This window comes from Myxocyprinus asiaticus, unplaced genomic scaffold, assembly GCF_019703515.2.
Source record: "Myxocyprinus asiaticus isolate MX2 ecotype Aquarium Trade unplaced genomic scaffold, UBuf_Myxa_2 HiC_scaffold_76, whole genome shotgun sequence".
Classification (NCBI taxonomy): domain Eukaryota; kingdom Metazoa; phylum Chordata; class Actinopteri; order Cypriniformes; family Catostomidae; genus Myxocyprinus; species Myxocyprinus asiaticus.
The window spans coordinates 37,732-52,905 of record NW_026249826.1 but is presented as its reverse complement, the minus strand read 5'-3'; the positions used below and the strand labels follow the sequence as shown (position 1 = coordinate 52,905).

General features: G+C 37.0%; 1 protein-coding gene across 4 annotated transcripts; it reads right to left on the bottom strand.

The window, feature by feature from the left end:
* Positions 1-6: 6 nt before the first annotated feature.
* On the bottom strand, positions 7-8,227 carry tiprl (TIP41, TOR signaling pathway regulator-like (S. cerevisiae)). 4 transcript variants are annotated; one of them, XM_051695694.1, is made up of 11 exons: positions 8,002-8,227; positions 7,465-7,589; positions 6,794-6,973; positions 6,603-6,702; positions 6,176-6,307; positions 5,962-6,057; positions 4,046-4,108; positions 3,654-3,765; positions 2,505-2,570; positions 284-387; positions 7-173 (listed from the first exon to the last, which is right to left on the bottom strand). In XM_051695694.1, the coding sequence occupies exons 1-9, from the start codon at positions 8,005-8,007 to the stop codon at positions 2,524-2,526; spliced, it is 861 nt and encodes a 286-aa protein (XP_051551654.1). In that variant the 5' UTR covers positions 8,008-8,227; the 3' UTR covers positions 7-173; positions 284-387; positions 2,505-2,523. The 4 variants fall into 4 exon arrangements, with proteins under 4 accessions (XP_051551654.1, XP_051551652.1, XP_051551653.1 ...); XM_051695692.1 differs by lacking the exons at positions 7-173; positions 284-387; positions 2,505-2,570 and having other exon boundaries at positions 3,011-3,765; positions 8,002-8,226; XM_051695693.1 differs by lacking the exons at positions 7-173; positions 284-387; positions 2,505-2,570; positions 8,002-8,227 and adding an exon at positions 7,786-7,995 and having other exon boundaries at positions 3,011-3,765.
* Between the last annotated feature and the right edge of the window lie 6,947 nt (positions 8,228-15,174).

Genomic DNA, 15,174 nt, shown 5'->3' with positions numbered 1-15,174 from the left:
TTGTTTCAGAATTCTGCAAACATGAATCTGTGAGGAATCTGAAATGCTTGTGGAAGATGTAACTGCTCACAGGAAGGATGTAATGTGGGAGACCGGAGCGCAATCTGTCGTCACTTTTCATGGAATCAAACAAGAAACTGGGAAACACGTCTAACAGGAAGTCTCCCCGTGACCTGAAACAAACAAGCGTGTTATTTGACCATGTTTTCTGCAAACACATTGCTTTGAGTCTTGAACAGAAACACATTTAAAGCTGCAAAGTGCTTGTGTGTGTGAGACATACATGTTTTGGTAGGTGCTGAGAGTGAGGTGGGTGGAATGATCCACGTCTGAAGGCGTGTCGGCCTGGTGGATGGTTCCTCTTGGGAAATTCAGTAAATCACCGGCCTACAAGACAAACACACTCATGTTGAAACGCATCGGCTCAGACTGACGTGGATGAGTATCTTCACTGTTACTGCAAGAGTCTCATCATGGTTTTGGATCAAGAAGTTTCCTCCATAAAACACATTTGTCAATCTAAAGTCACTGTAGGGCTTTACCGGTTGTTTAGATCAGTGTTACTATCAGAAATAATTAATTATTTCTGTAGTTATTAATTAATATTTAAATTAATTAATAGGATCTAACTCATTAAAACCTCATATGGGACTCCCGTAATGTGCTAAGTTTAGGAGCAAGTTTGGTTATTAGCAATAATTAATAATTATCAAAGATAATTATTAATTATTAAAATCAATAGAACATTGATGAGAATCAATGTTAGCTTTTTTTAATCCTTTAAACCAAAGATAATCGTCAATTGTTAACATCGATGAAACATTAATTAAAATTAACACTAGCTTATTGATCCTTCAAATTCAACAATCATCAAAGATAATCATCAATTATCAAAAATCAATAGAATATTAATAAGGATTAACATTGACGGGGCACCACCCTGGAATCAGGGACTAATAACCGAATATTAAAACAGTCTCAATATTAGATTGTTTTCTTAGGAAAATCGACATCCGAAGAATATCGATTTTCGGGAAAAAAACAATGAATGAAGGTTTGAATCCAAGCACTGACATCCCGTCAGCACGACACAGGCGTATGCAAAACAAACCAAAACACTTCTCTTTGTAATATAACAAAGTTTATTTATGCAGTAATATCAATTAATAATTAATACAATGCAGTCAAGAAACTTCCGACTTACAACTACAAACTAAACAGTGATATGATTAGATATGGAAATAAAAATAATCCTATAACACATAAGGTGTGTGTGTGACAGTGTGTGTGTGTGTGTCAGTGTGGTTAGTGAGAGAGAGAGAGAGAGAGAGAGAGAGAGAGAGAGAGAGAGAGAGAGAGAGAGATGATTAAGTGACAGCCCGAAAGCTGATTTCGCGATAGCTGGAGATGAAGCAGCCGTGTTCATCACTCAGAGATGCGGTTTTACGAGTGGGGCTCGTAAAACTCCTGCGTTATTTGACTCTTTAATGGATGAACTCAGTCGCTGTCTCACCCGCGATGGCGAAATTGCACAATCCAATTTTGTTGGACCACAATACAGCAAAACAAAATTTTGATAATTAATACCCTGAGTATTAATAATGAGCGGACATGGCGGTCCGTAAACTGTACAAGCAAAAACCTTGAAACACAAGAATAACACGCTATAATATTCTATCTCTGCCCAGACGTAAACCTCTTACTTGAATCGCATGAGGACACAGGTAGAATGTGTTTTCCTCCGTCCTATAACTTTGACCCGGTTCCTTGAGGCTCGGGTGATGACGGGAGGCCGTTTCCTCGCTCTGTCGGCGGGCGGTATGGCTGTTGATTCTCGGCGGGCTGGCGGAGAACTCAGAAATGTCGACTTGATTGAAGATGGAAGGGAAATCTTTAATCTCTTCACTTCTGTAGGCCAAGAGATGAAGATGCGAATTGCTCGGCGGTCTCCTTCGGATCCGTTAGAGTGTTCGGTTGAACACAGAGTAATCTCAACTCGTCCAGCGAGATGGAGATTGTATGGCTACAGTTTCAAGTCGGACATTACTTCCTTAAGCCACGAGGTTGCACCGGAGAGAAGCAAAAGCTACGTCTTTATTCGTGAACGAAGTCGCTGGAAGCGAATTCTGGACGCATTTCAGAATTATTTCAACTCCTGATGACGTCATGTTTGAGGGACGTTCTGTTGTGTGCCTCATCCAATAGGAGTTGAGAGCTCGATCATTTAGTGAGCAAGGCTTCATGGATTTGTAGTTTGTTTTGGACTCCCTTTGTTTGATTTTGGCGCGATTTTTATCAGTAAAATTTACGACTTAGAAGGTGGGGGCTTGAGTTATGTTTTTACGACTGTGTTAGGCCTGCCTTTGTCTTCTATCTGAATACATGAGACCCAACATCATGATTAGCACATGCACGTGTGCGGATGGTTAGTGTTATTTGAACCTGCAGTATGGTGTCATGTGTCGGAGTGCTGATGCGTTCTCCTGACTCCAGACTGTACTCACGTGCCAGATGGATGTGGGTTCATAAAGCCGCCAGTGTTTCTGACCTTCCAGCTGAAGGATGAACACCTGCAGAGGAAACACACACATAAACACCTGTAGAGTAACAAACAGTTGTATAGAAAAAAACACACTACTACTGTGTTCAACTACTGCTGTTTTTAAATGTGCTTTATAAATAAACTTTGACTTGACCAAAAACATACGTACACACACACTCTCACACACTGACTCTCTCTCTCTCACACACACACACACTCACTCTTTCTCTCACAGACACACACACACACTCACTCTTTCTCTCACAGACACACTGCTCGTTTGAGATCTTTACTCACGCCACTGTTGTATTTGTGAAACTAGTGACAATTAATGCACATTATGAGAGAAGCAAACATGTTCAACATGCAGAACTCAAAACAAGAACGAATATACCATAAACTATTAACTGAATTATATACGGAGTGTATTTAATGGAATTTCTCAAAAAATAAATGGAGTCACTGAAGTTGACTAAACTATATTACCTTTTATTAATTAGCAACTAAAATTAACATTGAGGAAAAAAATATGTTTGATTCGTTAAACAGCCACGAATCATCAAAATATGTTTGACTCACTGGTGCCAGAATCCCAAACCCATGTACAGCTGGCATCACATTTAATCGGACTGACTGGAAACATCAAACCTCCAATAACAGTTCCGGTGTTTCAACACTCAACCCGCCCAACGACAACCATCAATTTACAAGAACTTTCACACAAGCTCCATGTTATTAACATACTTCAATTATCTTTAGTTACAATAATGAACTAACATCAAATCATTTTTTAGTTCATTGCCATCATATTTACAGATTTTTCAATGCAGTTAAATCATTAAAAGGATTTTAACAAAAACTTCCCTGTTGACATTCAGACAAAACAGTTCTGTGTCAATTATTCCACCGCACACATTTGTCGCCTTTATAAAAGTTTTACCATTTATATTTAGTGCCTGTAGGACAAACACTTCCATGATGAGAGTTTACATGACAATATCACATTTGATGTTCCGATAAATTCAAATCAAACCGCTGTGAGAGTGAGTCTTTAGTGTGTGTGTTTGTCTCATCTGATTTTGCTCCTGTAGTGTGTCACTGTACGGTTTACATTCTGCTTGTGTGTCTTTCTCCGGGAACTCGAGTTTCTCACACTCGGTGAGTTTCAGTGGTAAGTGTTGAGCGATCTCATTGGGGTCCGTGTAAAAGGCCGGAGGAACACGCTGCAAAGTGAAGAACACATCAGCTTTAACAGCAGTGCTGCAAAGATGCAGGTGTGCATTTATTTACACTTAATAATTTAGCAGACACTTTTATCCAAAGCCACTTGGCTACTTCACAATGATGAGATGAGGGAATCCTCTCGAAATCACAGAAAAATGACTGTTTAATCAAGGGTTAAGACAGAACCATATCACTTATCATTATGCAAGTGTCATAATATGAAAAACACTGTTCTCATTTCCATACCGTTGTTTAATGTATACTGAAAGAAGCACTCACCTGAAGATTTGAGATTTTACTTTCTCGTGTGCTAAATTCTCTAAGCATGTGTTTTTTTCCAGCCTGTTTAAAGTGAAGAATATGAGCAGCAAAACAATGTATTATGACTAATTAGTATAATTTTATTCATTTATGGGAGACCGGGGCTAGTTGCCACTTTTTTTTATTCCAGTGAATATTTTTCAAGGTAGGGTTATTTTTGAAAGTTTATTTTCTGTGTAGCCACACACGTTAACATCTTGGCTTAAAAAAAAACTAGAACTTTTTCACCGTTCTTGGTCATGAAAAATAAGATAAAGTCCACCGTACACACATCAAGTACTGGTCGACTGATATATTGCTGAGGTCGATAAATCAGCTGATAATCTGTATTTTTTAATTATTGGGATCAGCTGATACATTTTCCCGTTTGGTTGATTAGTTTTGCAAGCTGCAGCAATGTCACAGAGAATCGCCTGCTTGCATGTGAAGGAGCCATCTGAGACATGTAAACGGACATGTTACCACAATAATAGACCGACATGCAATAAATTCTCATTCAAACAGTAACGCAGTTATCAGGCTAAGCTCATGACGTTTAAAGTGCTCACATGTTTCTTCCTCTTTCTTCAACAGTTCCCTGAAAATTTTAACTCTTGTCTAATGATAAAAAGGCAAATAGCACTAAAATTTCTGTCATATACCATCTGCAAATATGTGGATATCTAAATTTTAAAAAAATGAGTGAATATCTTTCATATTTGATTTACAAACCTCACAAAACTTGAGCAAATTGAGTGATTTCTTCCTGCAAAGCATGTATCCCAGTGGAGCGATCATAGATCTTCCTCTGAGGTGTATATTATATCAGTCTGAATCAAAATCATAGACCTGTGACTCATAAATATTGTGTGACGGTCAGTCTGTAACATTCAGCACGTCAATGCGATCCGGCCCATGTAAACAGGAAACCATCAGTTGATTAGTTAGGGTTAGCACACAAAATTCTATTTTTTTTTTTTTTTTATGTATTTCTTAATTTTGCAATGCTAAATAAAAGTTCCTTTTTAGCTATTTTATGTACTTGCTTTTTCCTATTATTTTAAATTGTGTGATTATCGTATATATATATATATATATCAGCCTATCGGCCTCCTGCTCTCTAGATAACTTCCATTAAAAAACCCATATCGGTTGATCACTTACATTGACCTTTTGTGTCATTTGCAGGGCATGCTGTCACACAACATGGGGCAAGATGTCACATTTAAAGGTTTCATGTGAACGTGTCCCCACTATCACAACCTCTAAAACAAAAACTATGCCTGCAATAATCAGTCAGCCTATTATTGAGTTTTCAGCTAAATTTAAAGAAGTAAAACTATTAAAGCACAAAATGATTCATCAATCAACACAAATGGGAAAGATAACGTACCAAAATATCAAAAATTGTTCTGGCCAACAAATACTGGCACTGATAAATTATTAAAATGTATGATATTTAAAACATTATATGACATCAAATGTGACAACATGTGTGACATAACTTTCATGAAAAATAACTAAGAACGCATTTAACCCTTACGGTAAAAATCTTCATAATATGTTCACATTTGTTTATCCGAGACCTATAACAAAAATAGGATTATAGTGAAAAATTACTTTGGGTAGAGTTCACAAAAATGTTAATCTAAGAAGTCTTCCAACTAGTTTGAACATATAAACCCTGCTTTAGAACACACATTTATGACCACTGGACTTTTGACTCCAAATCTTATCGTTTATGAAATATAGCCCTTGTGACAACATCCCCGTTTGACAACTAGCCCCGGTCTCCCACTATATATAAAGAGAATTGCAATATTTTGTTAGAAATTCAATATTTTCTTTAAGCATTTTTCTTATAAAACAATACAGCTAAAAAGAGTTTAACTTGCCTCGTGATAAAGACGTGTGTCATTAATTCTGATCAGAACTCCGTCCACTCTCAAGAAGAACCGCAGCAGAAGGAAGAAACTGGTGGGCATCACCCTCTGAAATAATCAAACATCTAAAACCTCTTGTGCTTGTTAAAACAAGTGCTTTCATACCACAACAATGAATACTGTGTGTTAATGGTGCTGTTTTATAAGTAACGTTGATGGCACTCACAATTTTCACACCGATCATTGAAACTCCATGATCGTGCAGCTCGTCTTCAAACAACAGAACATCCTCAAAGAACTGGATCTGTTCTCGCGCTTTCAGCTTCTCCATGTCGATTCGTTCTGTTGTGGGCATCACCTGCATGATTCATACAGTGAGAGTTACATTTAGTCATTTAGCAGACGATTTTATCCAAAACGACTTACACAGGACAATAATATCTACAGTACCGCACTAAGAAGTTCCAGAGCAGCTACAGTAGGTTAGAAGCTAGCGCAGAAGAAAGAGACAGACAAGGAAAGGTGTTTTGTTTTTTTTAATTTAATAATACAATTAAATAGTAAGCGCCATTAGTGAGGACTGGTTCAGTACTTGTGGAAGGTTAAAAGAAGCTCATGTTTCAGTGTTAAAGCGCTGCTGGGTAGAAGAATACCTTCATCTGTGTGTCCTCTCCAAGTAAAGTCCCTCTGTAATCGGTTGTGTATGTCCAGTCATAACGTTTCACCACATCTTTAGAATGATCAGAGTCAGCTCTGTAATCAACAAGACGACATCATTCTTCAATAAAAGGATCTTTCCAGGTTACAGTGAATAAAATTACCATGGATCCGTGATGAGTTTTACCTGCTTTCCTGCCACTCTTGTGCACAAGCCACTTTCACAGAGTCTTGCATGTTGTTGACACGTTTGAGAGCATCGATTGCATTGAATTCAATCCCAAAACCATCTGTGTGCTTAATGCGTAACACATTGTCACCAAACAGCATCTCTGGGAGAGCCGGCATGTGCATCTCTTCTGCTAACCTGTGACAGAGAAACCGCTCCGTCAGACTGTGACATCATGTTGCTCTGTGTTCAGAAGCGATTGGTTCTTGGATCATTTCTTTAACATTAACACATAAGTGATAAAATGATTTTCAGATGCTTTGCAAGTCCTTCTCAAATTATTCTGCATGGATCCACAAAATAAATAAAATTGTATTCATTGAAAAAGAACATTACAGATCCGGGTAAGAATGATGTGGTGTGCAATACAAGCCCTCAGAGCCTCTCATATGAAGTTATTATATATCTTGTTCCATCTCCATTGGTGGATTAGAGCAAACATATTTATATACAGCTTTTACAGAAAATCACCCCTATAAGAAGTATTGAGATTTGAGTATTCTGTAATTGAATCATGACTCCCTGAATCAAAATAGAATCGTGAAGTTCCTAAAGATTCCCACTCATCCTCATGTATCAATACTCATGACAATAATAGTACAGTCTAATAAAGAAAATATGATCTTTACCTCTCAATATCTTTAGACTTCATAATATGAGTCTTTGCAGCAGTGACTGTCCAGGGCCCAAAGTTAAAATCCTGTGTACTGCTTTTAAAGCCATGTGAGATCAGCGAAGACATGCTGCCAATGACCTGAGGAATAACAACACAATCACATAGGTTTCATTATGACTTTAACTGCTTTAAAACATAAAAAACAGCTACTGAAACATCCACGACAGTCAATATACTGTAATTGGTGTCTGAGAAAGAATAGTTGAATAAATGTATAAAAACTCAGCCTTATTCTCTTTGTTTTACATTATTAGCAAAATGATAAATTAATTACATCTCTAAAACTTGCTTGAGACTCATCAACTTCATGATTTTAACAATCGCATCACACAGCGAAATCTAAATCTGTTTGAATATGTTACTGTGGCTCGATATCGCCTCGTAAAGAAAAGCTTCAATTACATTTTGTAGTTTAGTAGCTTAAATGGGTCAACTAAGACTAAAGTTTGCTAAACAAAACCTCAAATAATTAATAAACACAAACATTCACCCTCATGTATGTAAACAGTGTAACCTCCAATTCCTTCCGATGTTGAAAGAGAACAACACCTGATGTTTTAGTTCCGGGTTGAAACGGGTTCGCCCGGGAGGCGTGAGGGGTGCTAAAGGGTCCGTGGAAATTTTTAGGGAAAGAAAAGTAAAAAATGTATTTTCCAAAAAGTTAAAAAGAAGGCAGCTGGCAGCAGGAAGTGTCTGTCGGAAGAGTAGGAGGAACCTGCAGCTGGCAGCAGCCAATCGCTGAACAGAGAAATGAATTACAGCAATTACTATGTGTTGGCAGTTGAGTTCGCTATATCAAATAATTATAACATATTTGTTCAATAGTATATATAAATATCGACTTAATATTGTTAGCATTTTTGTTATTATTACTTGTCTTGTATTAGATTAAATTACATCTACACTACACTATGAAACTGAACTTGAAATGTTCATATGCAGCAGAAAAATATTATAAGGTTAAATAAATGTCAGTGGACAACAAAATATACTTTCACCTGTCATTCACACATTTATAGTATTCCTCTTTATGTATGATATAAACTACATCACCAATACACAGTCGTTTCCTCCCAATATTAATATATTTTATGATTTGAGAAAGACAGGCAAATGAGAGGAAAGGAAATGTGAATTAAAATCATTGAAAACAATGTTTTGTCTTAGACTTAATTGGTAATATCAGGTTTAGTTCATTGTATACTTAAACTTAATTAGTCTTAATTATACTGCTTTCAAAAGGCGAAAATCAGTATTTTGTCACATAATCCAGTGTAAATAATTCAGTGTCGGTGTATCATTTGGCTGTGTGGCAGTATAGTAAATTATTTTATACTGTTGTTGGTCTTGTATTAGTCTAGTGTCAAAAATATGTGCATTTGTGTTGTATTGAAAACTACCTGTATTTTCACAGTTTCTGTCCTTTCATTATATTTACACATTTGGCAGACACTTTTATCCAAAGCGACTTACATTGCATTCAACGTACATTAATATATCTGATATTTCATCTAAACTTACATCAATACACCACAACTGAGATTGAAACAGTACACTACAACAATTTTAACAATGTGGGTAATCACATTATTCACCAATATTATTACTGTTGTGCATGATGACATTTACCGAACCAAGATCTGCTTATTTACAGTAAATGACCCATAGACATACTCAATAGAACAATTAATTTATATGTTTAATAGCGAGTAGCTCGGAACTGTCAACAATATGATGGGAACAAAAATTAAAGATTTATACAAAAGACATTTGGAATTGTCGCCAACCCTTTCTATAAGTAAGCTGCATTTTGAACTGCTGTAAATAAGCCCTCAATTTGAGATAATCCCCAATCGTGACTTAAATGTAAATTTGTAAAAGAAAATAACAGATGTAAACGTCAATCCAGAAGCATTGTTTTATTTTAAAACACTTTCAATTTTACATTACTGTTGGCGCTTTCAGTGACATAAATAACATTAGGGCTTTTATTATGGAGGAGATAGAAACAACCCCTGCGTCCCAATCTGGACCCTATCTGCCCTAAACAGTACCCGAGATTAGAATTAGGGTGTCCAAAATTGTAGTATGTGGAAAAGAGTGTCCCAAAGTTGCCTGGATGGTCACCTATTTCCAGGTACATTTTTGAAGTGTGGATCTGTGAACACTCACAATTTCAAGCAGGTAATCGAGCTTGGAACCATGATCAAGGCTAGAGACTGCAATTGCAAGATGTACAGTGAACAAGGAGTTATATTTTGGACTGTTCTCACCTAAAACCATCTGGATCACTTCTGAAGACATGGATTAAACCACTGGAATCGTATGGATTACTTTTAGCTGACATTATCTCCTTTTTGGAGCTTCAAAGTTTTGGTCACCATTCACTTGCGTTGTATGGACCTACAGAGCAGAAATATTCTCCTAAAAATCTTCATTTGTGTTCTGCAGAAGAAAGAAAGTCATACACATCTGGAATGACATGAGGGTGAATAAATGATGAGAGAATTTCCATGTTTGGGTGAACTGTCCCTTTCATGTCTCTATGCTACTTGTCCTGTCCCTTAAAAATTATCATTTCAAAAGTTTGAAAAAGCACTATACTTGACATTGTGCTATTTTATATACCTTCAACAATTTTTTCCAAAGCATACACAGACAGCCTTTTCCCAATCAATATTTATGCCATATATTCTTTTTTGTCTCTTCTTCTATTTTTCAGACAAAATCAGTACACAGACAACATTTGGACAGCTCTTGATCATTGTAATTTCTCTACGTTCTTTTTTGTAGTATGTGTGCTGCTATGGCAACAAGATGACAGATGAAAAGAAACCTTGTTGTGTGAGCAGTACGATTCAGGTAGTCTGACAGTCGTGTAGTGAGCTCACGGCTTTAGGAAAAGTGCAATAGAACGCCAGTTGAAGTCAGTCTTCCAACTTGGTAACTTGTGCAAAATGTTCAATGTTTGCTGAGATAAGGGTGCATAACATCACAAACATGTGCTGTAAATACTGTAAAAAAAAAAAAAAAAAGGTTTAACATCTCATCCGAAAGATCATCAGGTCCTGACTCTCTGTGGTTATTAAAAGTCCCAGGGCACTTCTCGTACATAGCAGTAGTGTAACAATGGTGTCCTGGCCAAATTTGCCCATTTGTCTCTATGTATCATGACTTCCTAATAATCCCCTATATGAACTGGCTACATCACGGTACTCACCTCTGCACCAACAGCTGGTGTGTGGTGAGCGTTCTGGTGCACTATGGGTGCCATCAATCATCCAGGTGGATGCTGCACACGGGTGGTGGTTGAGAAGTTTCCTCCAATAGTATGTAAAGGATTTTGAGTGCCTAGAAAAGTGCTATATAAATGTATGGAATGAATAATTAAGTGTATTGCATCTACTGACAACATTTGGCAAGCGATCATTTTGACAAACTTTGCAAATTGTAATGATAAATAATTTCATATTTCTGCACTGCTCAGCGTGTACCGTGCCCTGGCTCTATCTGCAGTGGTTTATGATTACATACAAATTGTTTGATATACAATGGGTACTTTCTAGATAAACTTGATAATTTCTAGATAACTTCTAGATAGACTTGGCTTAGATAAAATGTAATACCTACATTGGCTATGAAGTATTTTATCTCTCAACATCTGATTTTAATTTATTTTACATTTACACAATTTCCTGTGTGGTGCATTTTTTGTGTGCATTTTTCTTGCACACCATAATGAATATATGAATTGAAAACTTTGATTTCTCTAACCAGGTGTCCTTGCATTCTAATAAAGAGCATGTTATTTGAATCATGTTGGAGATACTGTTTAGTTGTTTACGTTTAAAAGTTGAATCGTGAATCATCCTTAAGTTTGAAAAAAAAAAATAAAAATCGCATGTGTATTAGGAATACACGTATCCCCCAATCTTTCCGACCTATTTAATCTCAACTTTTCCACTATTTAAATCAATAGAGAACGATTTAATTAGCTGGATAAACACAACACTTTTCATTATAGGCCGTATCGCAACAGTTAAAATGTGTATACTGCCCAGAATAAACTATTTATCTACCATGACTCCAGTACAGCTGACAAAGAAATGGTTTGTCTCATGAAATAGTATACTAAGCAAATTTTACTGAAAAAAAAAAAAAAAAATCCCAAAAAAATCCTACAAAAACTTAAAAAGAACAAGTATCAAGGAGGTTTGGCAGCACTACTATTTAGCATTTCATTTACAGTATCTTTGCAAATGGATTAAATATGACCATTTCCATAACCCTTACAGTTAGAACAGGCCATATTGTAAAGAAAACACCATATCTGACCTTCCTTATTTACCTAAAACAATCAAACATAATCTGTTCAAAAATACTATGATTAAAACAACACTAACTGCTTGGTGGCAAATTAACAACTCATGCTTTCACGCCACACATCAACTCACCTATATGGCATAAATCTGACTTAATCATCTACAAATCACCAATTACTAATCCCAGATGGAAAGAAAAATGTATCACACATTTGCACCATCTCTTTACTGATAACAACTTCATTATATTTGCAGAACTAGCACAGAAATATGATTTAGGCAAAGAACAATACTTCTATCATTTTCAAATAAAAAAATGCTATTAAAGCCACAGTTGGAGACAGGACTATAGAACAACCACCACTAATAGAACACATACATTTTTTTTTTTAAAAAACTTAAAAAGTTACTTGCAAAGTTATGCACTTTAATATCATCAATACCAATTCAATACCAGTAAAACAATGGGAGAAAGATGTTATCACCACAGATAATGAATTCTGGAAACTTGCCTGCAGAAATACATTCAACATAAGTACAAATACAAACATACAACTAATCCTGTATAAAATGTTGCACAGAACACATTACACAATGTAAAATGTTTAAAATGGGACTAGCAACTTCAGACAGATGCACCAACTGCAACCTCGACACACCAGATTATTACCTCCAAGCACTCTGGTCATGCCTATCTGAAAGCTATCAGATTTCTTAAAATACAAAATCCCTGCACTCCCATCTTTATGCCTCTTACGTGATATTTCTCAAATGAATCCCCCTCTTGAACACACAACTGCCCTCCTTCTATCTCTAGCTATTGCCAAGAAAACAATATTACTCAACTGGAAAAATAAAGACCTAATCTCAAGTACACAACGTCTGGTGAATGCTGCAGGTCCACTCTCGTATCATAATTACAAGTGAGCCTGGTTGATATGACATGTATGATTCACATGATGGAACCATGGTCTAACATAAATGGCGGAGACATGACCAGGCTATGCAAACATGACCAGGAAGTGCTTGCCGTGATGACCTGCCTCAGACGACTGCTTCACCAGGCCCACCACATACATCACCATACCACCCTTGAGTTCTTTAGCTGAAACTTTCAGCTGAACATATATTATATGGTAACAGTGGGAGAGTGGACTGGTGGTGTGTGCCGAGTGTGTGGGTGGTGATTGGGGAAAGGGATTAATGGGGGGTATGGGGGAAAGGGAAAGTAGGAAAGAAAAAAAGAAGGAAAAAAGGGACTAATTGCCTTCGCACTAATCTATGTATTTAAAATATGTAATATAGGATACATATCACAAGGTACTGAAATTAGTTGTGATGTCCTGTCAGTTGTCTATGTATTTTATATCTTTGTTTATTTCTTTGTCTCTGTTTGTCTATGTTTCTATTGAGTTGTTTATTGTTTTCCTTAATAAAAAATAAATGAATAAATCCAGATTTTTTTTTTTTTTTTTGTTGCCATGTCGTCCAGCCCAAAGTCAATATATAATTTATATCTGTAAAATTCTTGCTAGTAACAGCAAAAACGATGCTAGCACTGTTGTATGATGTCATGGCATCACCTCAGATTTACATTTTTAAAAGTCTGTTTGGTTTGGTCAGCTTCTTCTTCTGTATTGGACAATCATCAATTTGTTTCCGCTTTTGTGATTGGTCAGGACTTCATTGCTTCCAACAGCCCAGCCAATCGCAGCCCTGCTCTGTCATAACTACATTTATAAGAGCTAGAGTCACAGCTGCAGGCTGTTTGATCATCTGAAGCAGCAGCAGCAGCAGCAGGAGCAGGAGCAGGAGCAGGAGCAGTGGGAGTGGGGTTAGTCATTCCAATAATACTCTACAGTTTACAAATTTCTTTAAAATCTCTTCATGTTTACGTTCATTTCATAATTCAAGTTTTTATTTAAACTGCTCAATGAGGACTTAAGACATTACAGCATAATTGTCTGTGAAGCTGCTTTGAAACGATGTGTTGTGAAGTGCTATTCAAATAAGTGACTGCATAAATGCTTTTTTAAAATTGTGGCAGTTGGTGACAGTTGTGGCTGGTTTTGAGACATTTTGATGCAGAGTTCTGATGCACGTTTGAGTTTGAGATTAAATGTGTTCAGATAATGTATTGCACAGAACAAAAGTTCAATACAGATTGTTTCAGTAAATGTGAAGTTAACGGTCTGAGTACTTTTCCAAGGCACAGTGCATATATACATATACATACATACACAGGTGCATCTCAATAAATTAGAATGTCGTGGAAAAGTTCATTTATTTCAGTAATTCAACTCAAATTGTGAAACTCGTATATTAAATAAATTCAATGCACACAGACTGAAGTAGTTTAAGTCTTTGGTTCTTTTAATTGTGATGATTTTGGCTCATATTTAACAAAAACCCACCAATTCACTATCTCAAAAAATTAGAATATGGTGACATGCCAATCAGCTAATCAACTCAAAACACCTGCAAAGTTTTCCTGAGCCTTCAAAATGGTCTCTCAGTTTGGTTCACTAGGCTACACAATCATGGGGAAGACTGCTGATCTGACAGTTGTCCAGAAGACAATCATTGACACCCTTCACAAGGAGGGTAAGCCACAAACATTCATTGCCAAAGAAGCTGGCTGTTCACAGAGTGCTGTATCCAAGCATGTTAACAGAAAGTTGAGTGGAAGGAAAAAGTGTGGAAGAAAAAGATGCACAACCAACTGAGAGAACTGCAGCCTTATGAGGATTGTCAAGCAAAATCGATTCAAGAATTTGGGTGAACTTCACAAGGAATGGACTGAGGCTGGGGTCAAGGCATCAAGAGCCACCACACACAGACATGTCAAGGAATTTGGCTACAGTTGTCATATTCCTCTGTTAAGCCACTCCTGAACCACAGACAACGTCAGAGACGTCTTACCTGGGCTAAGGAGAAGAAGAACTGGACTGTTGCCCAGTGGTCCAAAGTTCTCTTTTCAGATGAGAGCACGTTTTGTATTTCATTTGGAAACCAAGGTCCTAGAGTCTGGAGGAAGGGTGGAGAAGCTCATAGCCCAAGTTGCTTGAAGTCCAGTGTTAAGTTTCCACAGTCTGTGATGATTTGGGGTGCAATGTCATCTGCTGGTGTTGGTCCATTTTGTTCACTGCACCCGTTTACCAAGAAATGTTGGAGCACTTCATGCTTCCTTCTGCTGACCAGCTTTTTAAAGATGCTGATTTCATTTTCCAGCAGGATTTGGCACCTGCCCACACTGCCAAAAGCACCAAAAGTTGGTTAAATGACCATGGTGTTGGTGTGCTTGACTGGCCAGCAAACTCACCAGACCTGAACCCCATAGA

What these genes read in the sequence shown, in the direction of transcription:
- tiprl (XM_051695692.1), bottom strand. An exon ending in GAGAGGACACACAGATGAAG is followed by an intron (nt 6,308 to 6,602) that starts GTATTCTTCTAC and finishes TGAATCATGCAG; the next exon opens with GTGATGCCCACAACAGAACG. An exon ending in CAATGATCGGTGTGAAAATT is followed by an intron (nt 6,058 to 6,175) that starts GTGAGTGCCATC and finishes TGATTATTTCAG; the next exon opens with AGGGTGATGCCCACCAGTTT.